An 18,914-nucleotide genomic window follows, 5' to 3' on the forward strand; every position below is an offset into this window, starting at 1 on the left:
TTACAGCATAACTTTTCTTTACAGGCAAATCCTTTTCCAAATGTCTATGTTCAGTTCTGCTAAACTGCCAGTTGAAGCAGACTGGTTTAACAGTAACTCCATTCCTGTGCAGGGCTGAAGGCTTAGATTGTGGTTTGGCTATAGACTAGATTCCGCCATACCTGACACTATACTTCTTTGATTGGTTTTTCAGGGTGGTAACTGTATTTCACTATATTCCCTAGCTTATGCTGAATCACTGCTTTATTTGCAATGAATGGGGCCTTTCCATCCAATGCCTTGCGGCAATATATCAGGATGGAGCTCGGCAGTAAAGGTTATACAATAGCATGCACAGTAACTTAGTGTTAGAGTCCACTGTTTATATGTAGGCTACTTTCTTTTTTTTTTTTGACTAAATAGAAACTTTGTTGGTCATAAAGCCAATGGGAACTTGGTATCCTGTAATATCATTCATCAAATCGTAATGTTAGAGGTTCATTCTTCTTGCTTTGAGAGTAAGATTGAGATAAAGGTCAACATAATATTTACTTATCCTTGATGAGAGGATACATTGAGAAACAGCACTCGATCATGTGCAAGGTTAGAGGAGGAAGATGATAAAAGGGGTAGAGTAAAAGAAAAGCTTTCAGAAAGTTTTTAGACTCAGTAAAGAACAGCATGTGTATCTCAGCGGTGAGTGTGGTGCTGTTACTGTTCATTTTGTGGATGCTTGTGGTCCAACTCTGTAGACAGACTGACAGGCAAAGTGACGGAGATGCCAAAGCAAGCAACAAACCAGAAGGTAGGTGGCTTGATTCAGTTTATAGCTGTGGAGGCTTAGATTCAAGAATATTTCCATTGATAACCTGAATACTAGAAAAGTGAAAAAGGAGATTCGATAACTCTGCTCCATTTTAATATGTATGTGTCTTTGCACCGACCTAGCTGCTGTGCCCAAACTCCCGCATTCCCTCTCTAAGCGCTTCCTTAGTCCTCTTTCTCCTGCTCTTCCTGGTCCATTCTCTCTCCCTTTGCTGGGCAACATGCTGGATCTCGCAAAAGATCATCTGCCCATCCACTTGACTGCACTGGCACATCGCTATGGAAATATCTATCGGCTCAACTGTGGCAGCACAAGTAATTCATCTTTTTATTTTATCTCCATGTTAGTAAATTTCATGAACTATGAACCACAACTCATTCAAATGTAGAATTACATAAACTTTGATCATTAAAATTGGATTAGTTGTCACAAGGCTTATGTCTCAATAAGGTATTCAAAAGCCCAATTAAACAAAATAGAAAACATTTTAATAATTCTATTTTTCTTTTGTTTTATCGATAAGTAACATATTTTGTTAAAGGAACATTTCACTTTTTTGTTTGAAAATAGGCTCATTTTCCAACTCCCTTAGAGTTAAACAGTTGAGTTTTACCGTTTTCGAATCCATTCAGCCGATCTTCGGGTCTGGTACCACTTTTAGCATAGCTTAGCATAGTTCATTGAATCCGATTAGACCGTTAGCATCTTGCTCAAAAATAACCAAAGAGTTTCAATATTTTCCCTATTTAAAACTTGACTCTTCTGTAGTTACATCGTGTACTAAGACCGACGGAAAATGAAAAGTTGCGATTTTCTAGGCCGATATGGTTGGGGACTATACTCTCATTTCGGCGTAATAATCAAGGAACTTTGCTGCCGTACCATGGGTGCAGCAGGCGCAATGATATTACGCAGACACTTTTCATTTTCCGTCGGGTGCGCATTATTTTCTAAGAATTCAACGGCCTGGAGTCAATTAACGTTATTCCGCTTATACTACGGTTACCACACCTCAAGACACTGTTCCGATGGTGCATTTGTCAGACATTTGTCAGGTTTTTGTCCTTAAAGGGATAGTTCACCCAAAAATGAAAATTCTGTCATCATTTACTCACCCTCAGGTTATTCCCAACCTGTATAATTTTCTTTGTTCTGTTGAACGCAAAGGAAGATATTTGGAAGAATGTTGGAAACTGAACAGTTCTGGGGCACCATTGACTTCCATAGTTTTTTTTTTTTCCAACTATGGAAGTCAATGGTGCCCTAAAGCAGCCTGGTTACAAACGTTCTTCAAAATATCTTCCTTTGTGTTCAACAGAACAAAGAAATTTATACAGGTTTGGAACAACCCGAGTTGTTCCAAACCAATAATGACACATCCTTAGAACACTGATCAACCAATCAGATTCGAGCATTCAACATCCCCGTAGTATAATTATTAATTAATAAAATGTTGAGAATAAACTCGTTAATTTACGAGAAAAAACTCATTAAATTTCGAGAAAAAGGTCGAGATAAAATGTTGAGAATAAACTCATTAAATTACGAGAAAAAACTCGTTAAATTTCAAGAAAAAAGTCGAGATAAAATGTTGAGAATAAACTCGTTAAATTACGAGAAAAAATTTGTTAATTTATGAGAACAAATTCGTTAAATTACGAATTTGTTCTCATAATTTAACGACTTTTTTCTCGTAATGACTTTATTCTCAACATTTTATCTCGACTTTTTTCCTCGAAATTTAACAACTTTTTTTTTCTCATAATTTAACGAATTTGTTCTCATAATCTAACAACTTTTTTCTCGTAATTTAATGACTTTATTCTCAACATTTTATCTTGACTTTTTTTCTCGAAATTTAACGAGTTTTTTCTTGAAATTTAACAACTTTAATCTCGAGATGGTTTTATTTTTTTATTATTGCTTGGCCCTAATCCTCTTCCGTAAATAACAGCCTGAGAAATATTCAGTGGAGTAAAAAAAAAAAGTGTGGCAACTACTGTAGCGCCAATCTCCCCTATATCATTAAAAATCCCTTTTCATGTCTTTTATTGTTTTTTGCAGCCATGGTGATATTAAACAATAGTGAGATCATCCGCGAGGCTCTGATTAAAAAATGGTCTGACTTTGCTGGGAGGCCTCATTCATATACAGGTAACTTAGTTTGATTAACTAGCCCAGCAGTCAAATGATTATCTTTTCAGAAAGACTGCCTATATATCATATGTCATATGTGTTTGTTCTTGTACCTCACTCTTAGCTGATATAGTGTCAGGTGGAGGGCGAACCATTTCTCTGGGTGATTTCAGTGAGGAATGGAAGGCTCACAGGCGTGTGGCACATAGTGCTCTGCAGCGCTGCACAACTGATTCCCTGCACTCTGTCATAGAAAAGCAAGCACACCATCTCTGTCAGGTATAGGACAGATATATATTACACACACACTAGTACACTCTTCATGTTCAAATGAACAGTGACACTGTTTTCTTTTAGAGCTGCTCTACAGCTGAAATGAACTCTGTTGCATCATTAAACCATTTTCCTGCTGCTTTGAAACTATCTGTATTATATAAAGCGCAAGCTATATAAATAACAGTGACTTGAAGTCATCATAACAGACTTTGATCTGTTGCCAGGTCACAGGTCACATACAGAGGAGCAAGAAAATGAGAATGCAAAATTTAGGAATCAAGAAGCACCCTATGACACACACAAACACACACACACACACACACACACATTGAGTTTCCATGTTTTATGGAGACTTTCTATAGACAATACAGTTTGTACAGTATAAAAACCATTATGTCTATGGAATGTCCTCACCTTGATAGCAAAACAAACTTGTGTGTGTGGGGATACAGACTAATCTATTAAGACAGCCCTGCCCCTTAAATGAAAACATTTTGTGGTTTTGAAACAGGTGTTGCGGGACTACGAAGGAAAAGCAGTGGATTTATCTGAAGATTTTACTGTGGCCGCCAGTAATGTCATCACAACACTAACCTTTGACAAAACTGTAATAATGTTTAAAAGTTATTCCCCACAATATTCAGTTTATGTGTCCACAATTTCATGGTCTCACTCACACTGAAACCTCCTGCTGTCTCATTGTGACAGTATGATAAGTGTTCAGAAGAGCTGCAGAAGCTGCAGGACTGTCTGAATAAGATTGTGTCTCTTTGGGGTTCACCGTGGATCTCAGCGCTGGACTCCTTCCCTCTTCTCAGGGTAGCACATTTGATTTTAACCCCCAAGTAGCTGAGTTTTAGAATTGTTTTGACCCAAGATTTATTTCATTTGTACGGAAGAGGATTAGGGCCAAGCAATAATAAAAAAATAAAACCATCTCGAGATTAAAGTTGCTAAATTTAGAGAAAAAACACGTTAAATTTCGAGAAAAAATTCGAAATAAAATGTTGAGAATAAACTCATTAAATTACGAGAAAAAACTCGTTAAATTTCAAGAAAAAAGTCGAGATAAAATTTTGAGAATAAACTCGTTAAATTACGAGAAAAATCGGGTTAAATTTCAAGAAAAAAGTCGAGATAAAATGTTGAGAATAAACTCGTTAAATTACGAGAAAGAACTCGTTAAATTTAAAGAAAAAAGTCGAGATAAAATGTTGAGAATAAACTCGTTAAATTACGAGAAAGAACTCGTTAAATTTCAAGAAAAAAGTTGAGATAAAATGTTGAGAATAAACTCATTAAATTACGAGGAAAAAACTCGTTAAATTTCAAGAAAAAAGTCGAGATAAAATTTTGAGAATAAACTCGTTAAATTACAAGAAAAATCGGGTTAAATTTCAAGAAAAAAGTCGAGATAAAATGTTGAGAATAAACTCGTTATAAATTACGAGAAAAAACTCGTTAAATTTCAAGAAAAAAGTCGAGATAAAATGTTGAGAATAAACTCGTTAAATTACGAGAAAAAAAGCGTTAAATTTCAAGAAAAAAGTTGAGATAAAATGTTGAGAATAAACTCGTTAAATTACAAGAAAAAAACTCGTTAAATTTCAAGAAAAAAAGTCTAGATAAAATGTTGAGAATAAACTCGTTAAATTACGAGAAAAAACTCGTTAAATTTCAAGAAAAAAGTCGAGATAAAATGTTGAGAATAAACTTGTTAAATTACGAGAAAAAACTCGTTAAATTTCAAGAAAAAAGCCGAGATAAAATGTTGAGAATAAAGTAATTAAATTACGAGAAAAAAGTCGTTATAAATTATGAGAACAAATTCGTAATTTAACGACTTTTTTCTCATAATTTAATGAGTTTATTCTCAACATTTTATCTCGACTTTTTTCTCGAAATTTAACGACATTTTTCTCATAATTTAACGAATTTGTTCTCGTAATTTAACGACTTTTTTTCTCATAATTTAATGACTTTATTCTCAACATTTTATCTCGACTTTTTTCTCGAAATTTAACTAAATTTTTCTCATAATTTAACGAATTTGTTCTCGTAATTTAACGACTTTTTATCATAATTTAATACGTTTATTCTCAACATTTTATCTCGACTTTTTTCTCGAAATTTAACGCAATTTTTTTTTTATAATTTAACGAACTTGTTCTCATAATTTAACAACTTTTTCTCGTAATTTAATGAGTTTATTCTCAACATTTTATTTCGACTTTTTTCTCAAAATTTAACATGTTTTTTCTCGAAATTGAACAACTTTAATCTCGAGATGGTTTTATTTTTTTATTATTGCTTGGCCCTAATCCTCTTCCGTACCATTTGTACCCTTTTTTGTCATTTTTTTCTTCATAGAAATTACCCAACCCCCCATTCTCTCGTCTCATGAAGGAGGTAGCCAGACGTGATGAACTGATAGGGAAACACATAGATGAGTTTAAGGTAAGAATGAATATTCAAATGATGAATGTAATGATCAAACATAGTCAACTAAAATTTGCAAAATACTAATCGAGTGATGTGTGCAGAGAAGTGACCATAAAGACAGCGGCACACTGACTTCTTCACTTCTGCAGTGCCTTAAACCACCACAAGGGGGAGCCAATCAAATGGTAAGCAATGAACATGTTTGTTTGGGGTTAGGCCAAAGTTTCCCAAAATGGAGGACTCAAAATACTGAAAAATAAAATGTATATTTTGCTATTGAATAGAAACAGGCATAACATCCTGTTTGAATGTGAAGTTTTTTGAAACTGAGTTTTTAGCTTCTTTTGTTCTCATAACATGCTGAAAAGAATAAAGGAAATAACTTGTAATCTGTCAAGTGAATGAAATCTTTAATCTATTTAACACAGTACAGTAAAATACAGTATTTTCAAACTGTTCCAACTATTGCATATGCACATTTAAATGTAAACAAACAGATGATTGTTCTAGAGTTGAGGTCACATTTACCGTTGCTTCTCAAAATTTTGCAGACAAATTCGAGTAATTTCAATTGAATTGGAGTTTGTCATGGGGGCGAAAAAGTTATATACTATAAAGAATCCAGTATTGTTGAATAAATGCAAAATATTGTTGTCTCCTATACACAGACTCTGACAGACACTCATGTGCACATGACTACAGTGGATCTGCTGATTGGAGGGACAGAAACTACTGCGGCCTTGCTCAACTGGACTGTGGCCTTCCTTTTACACAGGCCTGAGGTACTTGTTGTTTTCTGTTTTTTTAAATGTCTTCTATCTACATGCAGTGGTGTCCAATCCTGGTCCTGGAGTGCCAACGTCCTACAGAGTTTAGCTTCAACCTAGTTATCCTGAAGACCTTGAGTATCTTGGTTCAAGTGTATTTAACCAGGGTTGCAGTTAAACTTGAACATTACATCAAGGAGCTGGATTGGAAATCCCTTATCTACAAAAAATCTAAAAACAAACATTCAGCACAAAGTATTTTCATTCTCTCACCGTCCAGGTTCAGAATAAAGTGTACGAGGAGCTGTGTGGTGTGCTAGATGTGCGGTACCCTCAGTACAGCGACCGACACAGACTGCCGTATCTGTGTGCGCTGATCAATGAGATGTTGAGACTACGACCTGTAGCTCCCCTCGCCGTGCCTCACAGGGCCATACGAAACAGCAGGTGAGCATAAGGTCAAATCAGTGCTGTGATTACTCGCAATTTTTCAGTTTTCAGTTTCAGTTTGTCAAGTTGAACTAATGGCACAATAATCATAAATGCCTATGAGGATTTTGTTCATCTAACAATTGTTTTGTTTTCATTCTTTCATAAAATTTCCCAAATACAAAAGTGTTAGAAGTACTATATTTAAAGAGCTTTTATTTTTTGAGATAGCTAACCAGCATTTTTCTTGCTTAGCCGGTGATTCTTGGGTAATTTACCAGCCAGTCAGCTGGTCTAGTTCTTACAGGCCAATTTACAGAAGGAAGTACGGTTTTATGCTCTACATTATGTGGCCAAAATATAATAACATTAATTAGCTTATTTGTCCACAGTTTGAAAGCAGCAGAAATATTTTTGTCTAAAGACAGGGTTCCCACTCTAAGCCAAATGTCAAATTCCCTGACTTTTCCCTGAATTTCCATGACCTATAATGAACGGAAAAACAGGCCACTTTTCCCAAAACATTTTTACATAAACCCCGCCCCCCAACCGATTCTAAAGATTTTATCGGTTATGTCAATCACAATGCCTACATATACACTACCGTTCAAAAGTTTGGGGTCAGTAAGAATTTTTATTTTTATTTTTTTGAAAAGAAATTAATACTTTTATTCAGCAAGGATGCATTAAATCAATCAAAAGTGACAGTAAAGACATTTATAATGTTACAAAAGATTAGATTTCTACGGAAGAGGATTAGGGCCAAGCAATAATAAAAAATTAAAATCATCTCGAGATTAAAGTTGTTAAATTTCGAGAAAAAACTTGTTAAATTTCGAGAAAAAAATCGAAATAAAATGTTGAGAATAAAGTCATAATTTAATGAGTTTATTCTCAACATTTTATCTCGACTTTTTTCTCGAAATTTAACGAGTTTATTCTCATAATTTAACGAATTTGTTCTCGTAATTTAACGACTTTTTTCTCGTAATTTAATGACTTTATTCTCAACATTTTATCTCGACTTTTTTCTCGAAATTTAACAAGTTTTTTCTCGTAATTTATTAACGAGTTTATTCTCAACATTTTATCTCGACTTTTTTCTCGAAATTTAACGAGTTTTTTCTCGTAATTTAATGAGTTTATTCTCAACATTTTATTTAAACTTTTTTCTCGAAATTTAACAAATTTTTTCTCGAAATTTAAAAACTTTAATCTCTTTAATCTCTTATTTTTTTATTATTGCTTGGCCCTAATCCTCTTCTGTAGATTTCAAATAAACACTGTTCTTTTGAACTTTCTATTCATCAAAGAATCCTGAAAAAAAATATTGTACACAAATATTTTGTACAATTGTAATCACTAAATGTTTCTTGAGCAGCAAATTGACATATTAGAATGATTTCTGAAGGATCATGTGACACTGAAGTCTGGATTAACGATGCTGAAAATTCAGCTTTGCCAACACAAGAATAAATTACATTTTAAAATATTTCAAATAGAAAACAGTTATTTTAAATTGTAATAATATTTCACAATATTACTGTTTTTACTGTATTTTTAATTAAGTAAATGCACCCTTGGTGAGCAGACGAAACTTCTTTTAAAAACCGATCCCAAACTTTTGAGCGGTAGTGTACAACGCTGAAACAAAATAACCTGTCGGCATGAAATGAACATTCACCCAATCTATTGTTCAAATACATGTTATAGATCTTATTGTGAACTATTAATTTATGTGTTTATTTTATTTTATTTTAGTTTAGTTTTGATCTCCTAATCCTTTTTCAACCTTTTTAATCAAGAAAATTTCTTAATTGGATCTTCAGGTGAAAACGACAGACTTCTCTCTGGTGACGTGTGCAGGACTTCACCAATCACTTAGTCCGACTATACCGTGTTCATCTGTCCCCATTTTTAAGTGCAATACCCATATCTCAAAATCCCATCAACAACCGATCCACAGAACCAAGTCCAGGCCCTTTTTTGATATTCTGTTACACTTGGATGTTCGTTAGAATATGGAAGAAAAGATTTGTCACTATTCTATTGCACAGTGACTTTAATCTTAACAGCATTGGTATACATCCTGATAGATAGAATTAGTGTTTGTCGCTGTTGGATCTATCTACTGAACAGTGGACATATTCATTTTTCTGAGGTCTGAACTTTTTTAACCGGGTAAAAGCGTAGTTCAGATGACAAATGAAATAAGCTGTTGGGCATCATTTGCGCTTAACTGGCTCTGGAAAAATTCACACATTTTAGAGCAATGAAATATCATTCTGATGGAGTAAAATTCTATGTAGCTACAAATTCCTGGTGATTTTTTTCACATTGTAATTTTAATCTGTCGACATGATGCCGGTGAATTGCAGAGCTGGAAACGTATCCACATCGCTATGATCAGATTCTTTAACTGCTGTTTTCCCATCGCTGTCGTTTTTGTTGTGTGCTTATTTTGTTATTGAGAAAAGCACATTAGGCCTATTTACATATTAAACGTTGCTCTCGGCAGCGATGAGATGTTTGTTAAAAGTATCACTGCGAAGTTATTTCCAACTTCTTTTTACTTAAAGGTGCTAAAGAGGTTCTTTTCGTCGACTGAGAAACCAAAGACTGTTACTGAGTTTTTGAAATGAGCGCATGCGTAAGAACAACCCCCCTCCTTCGAAGGAACGCATCCCAAAACTCGTAAACACTCATATTGGAACACGAGTGTTTACCACCGGCATTCGCTGTGTCGTGTTAGTGGATTCATTATGTCGGACTCACCGCAGGTAACTCATAATCTGCAGTTGTTACTCCTGTCTCCTGACAAAAACATTGCATGCGGCGCCTGTGGAGTGTGGAAAGTTACTGGACCGCGCAGCCGCGCTCGTCTCTCACGAGGAACGTCACGGCAGTGATTGACAAGCCAGAGGGCCAATCGTTTACGCGATCATCGATTGGCTGATGTTTTTAAGGCCCTACCTCGTGCACAGATGATGTATATTAATATTATTCCTTTCAGTGCACCTAATAAATAGTCTTTTATCAGTTAGTAAAGACAGATTCAAGTAATATTGCAAAAATGTATAAAACAAAGCATCCTCTTTAGCACCTTTAAGTGAAGTTCGCCATCACCATGAGCCTTAAAGGGTTAGTTCACCCAAAAATAAAAATTCTGTAATTTATTACTTACACTCATGCCATTCCACACCTGTAAGACCTTCATTAATCTTCAGAACACAAATTAAGATATTTTAGTTGAAATCCAATGGCTCCGTGAGGCCTGCATAGGGAGCAATGACATTTCCTCTCTCAAGATCCATAAAGGTACTAAAAACATATCTAAATCAGTTCATGTGAGTACAGTGGTTCAATATTAATATTATAAAGCGACGAGAATATTTTTGGTGCACGAAAAAATCAAAATAACGACTTATAAAGCAATGGCCGATTTCAAAACACTGCTTCAGGAAGATTCGGAGCACAGAGTGCCAAAGTCACGTGATTTCAGCCGTTGGCAGTTTGACACGCGATCTGAATCATGATTCGATACACTGATTCATTTGTGCTCCGATGCTTCCTGAAGCAGTGTTTTGAAATCGGCCATCACTATATAAGCCGTTATTTAGTTTTTTTTTGGCGCAAAAATATTCTCGTCACTTTATGATCTTGAGAGATCGGATTTCAACTAAAATATCTTAATTTGTGTTCTGAAGATCAATGAAGGTCTTACGGGTGTGGAACGGCATGAGGGTGAGTAATTAATGACAGAATTTTCATTTTTGGGTGAACTAACCCTTTAAATCACGTTCAGTCTGCATGAGTGCGAGCATGAGCCGACTGCAGTTCACTTAATGGCCACTGGTGTCACTATTAACAAGGGTTTCTGAATTCTACATGTAGCCCCTGTAATGTTAAGTCAGATTCTTCAACGAACTTAATTCAGTCCTCTGTTTAGTATTGCAGGCTATTTCATCCCCCAAAATACAATAATTATTCCTAATCTGTATGGTGCCCACCATGATCCAGACATTTGGAATGACCCATACAGCTTCAAACCAGGTACGAAACCACACAAGTCAGACTTCTCTAATTTGCATATTTACACACATAATGCAGTGCTCATTAACTGTGACAGTGAATCTGAATTATTTCAGAACGCTTTTTGGAAGGTGGTGGCGGGTCCCTTCGTGCCCTGATCCCTTTCGGAGGGGGGGCCCGACTGTGTCTGGGAGAGGCAGTTGCCAAAATGGAAATGTTTCTCTTCACGGCTTATCTGCTGCGAGACTTTCAGTTCCTGCCTGCCAGTAAAGAGGAGCCTCTGCCTGACCTGCGAGGCGTTGCCAGTGTGGTTCTTAAAGTCAAGCCATACACAGTTATAGCACACCCAAGAGAACAGTAACTGATTATGAATAGAGTGTCGCAGGAATGAGTTCTAAAACCCAGAAATGAGTTAGCAATTTTGAACTTCCAGTTTAATCATCCCAATGTCAAAGTTTTTTTTAATGGGTTAACATAAGCTCAAGATATTTTCCTTTTTAATTCCACAATATAAAACACTTCAGTAACCCACTCATGAATTTTTTAAGCTTCTATGTGACTTGTAAAACAAGAGACCAAATGGGACTACAGAGGTTGACAGATATTAAACGCCATCATGCCGAACAGGAATATTCATCTACTCACTATTCAGCTTTTACAGCCTTCTTGTGTTGTGATCTTTATTAAACTTTTCTAACTCAAATGTTCCAACTTGTAAATTTTAAACAAAGAGCTGTTGGAAGCTTAGTGATGGTGACACTGAAGTCTTGTGACCATGGTGTAGTTTGTTTATAATCTAAAGTCGCTCCAAAATTCATAAAATATGTAAATATTATCTTGGTGAACAATACATGATGTTTTATTAACAAAATTCGGGAGGAGCAGGTTCAGATAATTAACTTAATTAGCACAGGTGGAGCATTCAGTTAATCAACTCAACCAATACTAGAGGTATAAATACAACAGACTTACCTCTGTTCTTCTGAGAGTTTATCAGCATTCCTCCTCAACTGCATCTCCTCACTTCTAGTTCTATCTATTTTTACCACACCAGAGGGAGTTCGGGCCAATATTCCGAGCTCGGAGCCCTCCCCCCGGACAGCACGCAAAATACGCATTACTTTTATTCTATTGAATTATATGTGCATGTAAGAATCATAAACTTTTGTTGGTTACAGAGCTTATTTTCTGCAATTATCCAAAAGTCAATGGAAAAATGTTGAGGGAACCAGGGTGATGCTAACTTAAGGGACGGCCTACAGAAATGCATCATCTGCAGCACTCTAGCTGGAAACATTTTTCTTGTCATAAACATAGAGAGTAATGTGATTTAGGGCTTCTTTGGGTACTTTTGAGCAACAGCTTACTATTTAACTAGAAACCTGTATACTACGCTATAAATATGTCACTGTAAAGAATTCCAATAAAGCTTAAGTAAAGCATTAAAATGAATGGCTAAATGCACAATGTCTAAGTAGTTTTAACTTTTATTTCATTTAAATTCATTAAATGCTAACATATTTCAATAATTTATGTTATAAAATATTTTATCAGTTACATCACAAACACCCTGTAGACCTATTTTTTCTATGTATTTTCTACATTTTTTTGCTATATCGTTTAACAAGGCACTCTGTCAACTACTCTTTTTTTTGTCGACTTTGTTTGTTTGTTTGTTTTTGATTGTCTGTAAGGTGATGAGTCTCAAGTAATAATAACTTAAAGGATTAGTTCACTTTCAAATTAAAATTTCCTGATAATTTACTCACTCCCATGTTATCCAAGATGTCCATATCCTTCTTTCTTCAGTCGAAAAGAAATTAAGGTTTTTGATGAAAACATTCCAGGATTTTTCTCCATATAGTGGACTTCAATGGAGCCCAAATGGTTGAAGGTCAAAATTACAGTTTACAGCAATCACAGACGAGAAATAAGAGTCTTATCTAGATAAACCATTGCTCATTTTCTAAAAATTTTTTTAAAAAATGTATAAGTTTTAACCATAAATGCTCATCTTGAACTAGCTCTCTTCTTCTCTATTTGAATCCCAGCAGTGTAGACACTGCTAAGTGTATTACTGCCCTCCACAGGTCAAAGTTTGAACTAAATTGTCATACAATATGCTAGTGCAAGTATATAACAATTAGTTCAAACTTTGACCTGTGGAGGGCAGTGATACACTTAGCAGTGCCTACACTGCTGGAATTCTAATAGAGAAGAAGAAAAAGAGAGCTAGTTTAAGATGAGCATTATGGTTAAAACGTATATATGTTTTTTTTTTTGTTGTTGTTTTGTTTTGTTTTTTAGAAAATGAGCAATGGTTTCTCTAGATAAGACCCTTATTCCTCATCTGGGATTGTGTAGAACGCTTTGAAGCTGCACTGAAACTGTAATTTTGACCTTCAACTGTTTAGAGACCATTGAAGTCCACTATATGGAGAAAAATCCTGGAATGTTTTCATCAAAAACCTTCATTTCTTTTCGACTTAAGAAAGGAAGACATGAACATCTTGGATGACATGGGGGTGAGTAAATTATCAGGAAATTTGAATTTGAAAGTGAACTAATCCTTTAAGATGTTTGAGTTTAACTGGGGAATTATGCATTAAAGATATTGTTTATTATAAGTTTCTTGAATTCTTAAATGTACACTCTATATTTTTATGTTGCACAGATATCTAGCGGCATAGATGCAGCATCACACACACACACACACACTTGTATATGTGGTTTACGGGGGCTCTCCAAAGACATAATGGTTTTTATTCTGTACACACTGTATATTCTATTACCCCTACACTACTCCTAAACCAACCCATCACAGGAAACTGCATTTCTGCATTTTTTTAATTAAAAAAAGAACACCATTTAGTATGGTTTTTAAGCCATTTGGTTTACGAGGACACAGGAAGTGTCCTCATAAACCATTTTTACGTTTTAATACCCATGTAATTATACACATTTTTGTCCTCATAAACACACACACACGCACACACACACACCATGATTTTATGTATTCCATGAGATAAATTGTCGGATAACAGTGCAGTAACCGAGTATGTAGTGATCTCAATATTGGTGCTGTTCCTCTGTCGTCCACTAGAGGGTAGAACACACACGCTACCCGCTAAGCGCAGAACTGCACACACTTCCTGTGCTTGCTCCGGTTGTTGATAAACAGCGAGCACATGCTGAGCGCAATCTTTGTCATTTTGCCTCAGAAAAGTATGACAACTGCTTTCATTTATATCTTAATTCAGTAGCTTGAAGTTTTGCAATTTGCCATGTCTCTGTAAATATACGCTGAACAATGAAAGACCTCTTTTACTGCTCAGGTAGGGCGTGACAATCCTATTCGCTACAGTACGGTTTCCAGTTGTTAGTAATGTGTTAGTAAGTAGCTTAATTTGTAGTCACATTACTATATTTATATACATATAGCTTTTTTAGCTGTGTTTTACCATCAAGTTTGTTGCATTGTCCAATGAGAGTTTGTATGTCTGCCAGTAGTTTCAAACTTCCCTTATGCGTTGTAATTTCATCCTTTGTATCTCAGTAATGTTATGCTTAACATGTTTGTAGTGTACATTTAAATGTGCGTAAATTTGTGATTTATGTGTTCATAGGGCACTGATGGATTTTATAAAAGAGTTTACCACAGCCATGACATTTATGATTTTGTCTGTCTCATCACTTCATGCTGCATATCAGCTATTCAAGGTAAACGTTCATTCAGTGACTTGAATGCAGTGATTTATATATATATATATATATATATATATATATATATATATATATATATATATATAAAATCAGTAAGATGCAGTTATTTGTTATAACATATCAGTAAGATGCATGTGTTGCAATGTTATAACTTTTCTTTCTCTGTTTGCAGGATCACAGAGCTTCATCAATGGGCTTCCTCCTGATTGGCTGCTCCTCTGTCCTTTCATTCTTATCTCCCAGTAACCAAATGATCATGTCACTCCAGAACGATCTAGAATGGGCAGGTGAATCACTTGGACCTGTGCTTTCTACTTTTGACTTCCTGTGGCTTAGTGATGACCACATAACAGCCCGTATACTCCTGATTGGCTCCACTTTTTTCGTAATACTTTCTGATTGGCTATCTCCAGATGGGTTGGTCATTATGTCACGCTGCCTGGCCTTTTCCACCCTTTCCTGTTCGCTGACGGTGTGTGCGTTTGCTGAAAATGCAGCAGGGGCAGTAGGGAGTGTTGCCCTCAGTCTCCCTTTATTAGTTTCCCCAAGGAGCCGATCTGGATCTTTGAGTTCCCTCATGTTGCCTACAGAAGGACTCCTCAGCTGGATCCTTAAAGTCATCATGGCTTTAGGATGCTGGACCACCAGGAAGGGCCTTAATAAATACCTGCTTGATTTGAAAGGCTGGGACTGACTTAGGCAGCAAGTAATGTTTTCCAAAGATAACAGAGAACCACAAAATGCTATTTTTTTACTCCCAGGTTACTAGCAGGCATATGTACTGTGTTTTACTGTTACATGTAAAGGCCTTCTGTCTTAATAAGCTAACATTTATAGTATATTATACAACAGAAATTGGAGTTTGTTTACATCTAATCATATAATAGAGTTTGCTTATAACCTATTAAATCTGTTACAGTGACATTGAGGCTTTTAAAATCCCTAAGTGATGAATAAATTGTTTAGCATCATCAACAATGTAGTCCTTTGTAAAGAAAGAATGGGACTCTGTTTAAGTCAGTGTTGCCATGTCCACTTATAAGCAGCTTTGGTAAATGTGTGTGTGTGATAAATCCACTCATTATCTACTCATAAATATATTCAAAACATTTTTATTTTTTTTAAATGATATAATTATTGAAAACGTTTTCTGAATGTCAAAATTGCAGCATAACTTTATTTAATGTTGGTTTTATACAGGTTTATAGTAAAATAAGGCAGTGAACAAAAAACTAAAGTAGGTTGTTTTGGTGATGATAGTTGCTTATTTTGGGATTGTTTTCATCACTCTTTTGTTTAGCAAGATATGGCAACACTGGTTTAAATGTACATAATATTACTTGTATGTACTGAGGACATGTTGATTCAAACAATGAAGCACAGAATATATATATATATATATATAATTACTCACTAAGTCACAAACTTGTAAAGTTCAAATTGCTTTAGGATTTTGCTGGATTAGATTGTATGAAACATGTCAAATAACTTAAAATACTTAGTGGTTTTTAAAAAAAAAATTATGACAGCAATTCTGTGATTTGAGAAATTTTTTTTTTTTTTAAGTAAATTGTGCAATAAAGTTTGAAATCAGAAATAAAGTCACATTGTGAAATATAACATGAAGTGTTTAGCATATATAAAATGAGGTGTTTAGCAATCAGAAAGGACAGATGGGAATTGCAGGTCTACATTTAGTGCTTTTAGATCAACGCTAATGTAAAGCTCTTTTAGTAAGTCTCCAATGAGATATGTTTTTACATTAGCCATAAGACATTTATTTTTTTAAACATTATGACACTTGTAATAGGGAAAGGGAACATGGTGAGGATGGTCCATCATAGTTGCCGTTTAACAATCCAGAAGCCTGACCATATGGCACTTTATTCATGGTGATTAATGATTATCCCTGGCACTTTGCAAAGAATTGTATCATTACACAGAGCATACATCAATAAAGTGTCCCATCAGTTTTAAATGTATTAAATCAGCAATGTTGTAGAAGACCCTAGCAAATACCTAACAACCAACCAGAACACCCTAGCAAACGCCTAGACCCTAACAACCGTCCAGCAAACACCTAGACCCTAACAAACATCCAGAACATCCTAGCAAACACCTAGACCCTAGCAAACATCCAGAACACCCTAGCAAACACCTAGACCCTAACAACCGTCCAGAACACCCTAGCAAACACCTAGACCCTAACAACCGTCCAGAACACCCTAGCAAACATCTAGACCCTAACATCCGTCCAGAACACCCTAGCAAACACCTAGACCCTAACAACCGTCCAGAACATCCTAGCAAACACCTAGACCCTAACAACCGTCCATAACATCCTAGCAAACACCTAGACCCTAACAAACATCTAGAACATCCTAGCAAACACCTAGACCCTAAAAACCGTCCAGAACACCCTAGAAAACACCTAGACCCTGACAACCATCCAGAACATCATAGCAAACACCTAGACCGACAACCGTCCAGAACACCCTAGCAAACACCTAGACCCTGACAACTGTCCAGAACATCCTAGAAAACACCTAGACCCTTACAACCGTCCAGAACATCATAGCAAACACCTAGACCCTAACAACCATCCAGAACATCCTAGCAAACACCTAGACCCTAACATCCAGAACATCCTAGCAAACACCTAGACCCTAGCAAACATCCAGAACACCCTAGCAAACACCTAGACCCTAACAACCGTCCAGAACACCCTAGCAAACACCTAGACCCTAACAACCATCCAGAACACCCTAGCAAACATCTAGACCCTAACATCCGTCCAGAACACCCTAGCAAACACCTAGACCCTAACAACCGTCCAGAACATCCTAGCAAACACCTAGACCCTAACAACCGTCCATAACATCCTAGCAAACACCTAGACCCTAACAAACATCTAGAACATCCTAGCAAACACCTAGACCCTAAAAACCGTCCAGAACACCCTAGAAAACACCTAGACCCTGACAACCATCCAGAACATCATAGCAAACACCTAGACCGACAACCGTCCAGAACACCCTAGCAAACACCTAGACCCTGACAACTGTCCAGAACATCCTAGAAAACACCTAGACCCTTACAACCGTCCAGAACATCATAGCAAACACCTAGACCCTAACAACCATCCAGAACATCCTAGCAAACACCTAGACCCTAACAACCGTCCAGAACACCATAGCAAACACCTAGACCCTAACAAACATCCAGAACATCCTAACAAACACCTAGACCCTAACAACCGTCCAGAACATCCTAGCAAACACCTAGACCCTAACAACCATCCAGAACATCCTAGCAAACACCTAGACCCTAACAAACATCCAGAACATCCTAGCAAACACCTAGACCCTAGCAAACATCCAGAACACCCTAGCAAACACCTAGACCCTAACAACCGTCCAGAACACCCTAGCAAACACCTAGACCCTAACAACCGTCCAGAACACCCTAGCAAACATCTAGACCCTAACATCCGTCCAGAACACCCTAGCAAACACCTAGACCCTAACAACCGTCCAGAACATCCTAGCAAACACCTAGACCCTAACAACCGTCCATAACATCCTAGCAAACACCTAGACCCTAACAAACATCTAGAACATCCTAGCAAACACCTAGACCCTAAAAACCGTCCAGAACACCCTAGAAAACACCTAGACCCTGACAACCATCCAGAACATCATAGCAAACACCTAGACCGACAACCGTCCAGAACACCCTAGCAAACACCTAGACCCTGACAACTGTCCAGAACATCCTAGAAAACACCTAGACCCTTACAACCGTCCAGAACATCATAGCAAACACCTAGACCCTAACAACCATCCAGAACATCCTAGCAAACACCTAGACCCTAACAACCGTTCAGAACACCATAGCAAACACCTAGACCCTAACAAACATCCAGAACATCCTAACAAACACCTAGACCCTAACAACCGTCCAGAACATCCTAGCAAACACCTAGACCCTAACAACCATCCAGAACATCCTAGCAAACACCTAGACCCTAACAACCATCCAGAACATCCTAGCAAACACCTAGACCCTAACAAACATCCAGAACATCCTAGCAAACACCTGGACCCTAACAAACATCCAGAACATCATAGCAAACACCTAGACCCTGACAACCGTCCAGAACATCCTAGCAAACACCTAGACCCTAACAACCATCCAGAACATCATAGCAAACACCTAGACCCTAACAACCATCCAGAACATCCGAGCAAACACCTAGACCCTAACAACTGTCCAGAACACTCTAGCAAACACCTAGACCCTAA

At 36.6% G+C, this 18,914-nt stretch overlaps 2 protein-coding genes across 3 annotated transcripts in view; both read left to right on the forward strand.

Annotated features, from left to right (window-relative positions):
• Positions 1–488: 488 nt before the first annotated feature.
• On the forward strand, positions 489–11,511 carry LOC125243568 (steroid 21-hydroxylase). Its single transcript, XM_048153314.1, has 12 exons — positions 489–784; positions 928–1,119; positions 2,870–2,959; positions 3,066–3,220; positions 3,729–3,824; positions 3,926–4,036; positions 5,588–5,674; positions 5,761–5,844; positions 6,328–6,441; positions 6,707–6,873; positions 10,805–10,908; positions 11,004–11,511. The coding sequence occupies exons 1-12, from the start codon at positions 661–663 to the stop codon at positions 11,246–11,248; spliced, it is 1,569 nt and encodes a 522-aa protein (XP_048009271.1). The 5' UTR covers positions 489–660; the 3' UTR covers positions 11,249–11,511.
• Positions 11,512–13,959: 2,448 nt separating this feature from the next.
• Positions 13,960–18,914, forward strand: part of si:ch211-257p13.3 (kinesin-like protein KIFC3) — a 31,423-nt gene continuing 26,468 nt past the window's right edge. Inside the window, exons 1-3 of one of the 2 annotated variants that reach the window (XM_048152872.1) lie at positions 13,960–14,112; positions 14,514–14,607; positions 14,783–14,897. The gene's annotated coding sequence lies outside the window, so the exon portion shown is untranslated. Of the gene's footprint in view, positions 14,223–14,513; positions 14,608–14,782; positions 14,898–18,914 lie in introns of both variants that reach the window. The other variant, XM_048152871.1, reaches the window with a different exon arrangement.

Source organism: Megalobrama amblycephala, linkage group LG13 (genome assembly GCF_018812025.1).
Source record: "Megalobrama amblycephala isolate DHTTF-2021 linkage group LG13, ASM1881202v1, whole genome shotgun sequence".
Classification (NCBI taxonomy): domain Eukaryota; kingdom Metazoa; phylum Chordata; class Actinopteri; order Cypriniformes; family Xenocyprididae; genus Megalobrama; species Megalobrama amblycephala.

Excerpts from the sequence above, each read along its gene's own strand:
- LOC125243568 (XM_048153314.1), top strand. The coding sequence starts at position 661 with ATGTGTATCTCAGCGGTGAGTGTGGTGCTGTTACTGTTCATTTTGTGG. Across the intron at positions 785-927 it reads AGCAAGCAACAAACCAGAAG|CTGCTGTGCCCAAACTCCCG; the intron begins GTAGGTGGCTTG and ends GCACCGACCTAG. Across the intron at positions 1,120-2,869 it reads GCTCAACTGTGGCAGCACAA|CCATGGTGATATTAAACAAT; the intron begins GTAATTCATCTT and ends TGTTTTTTGCAG.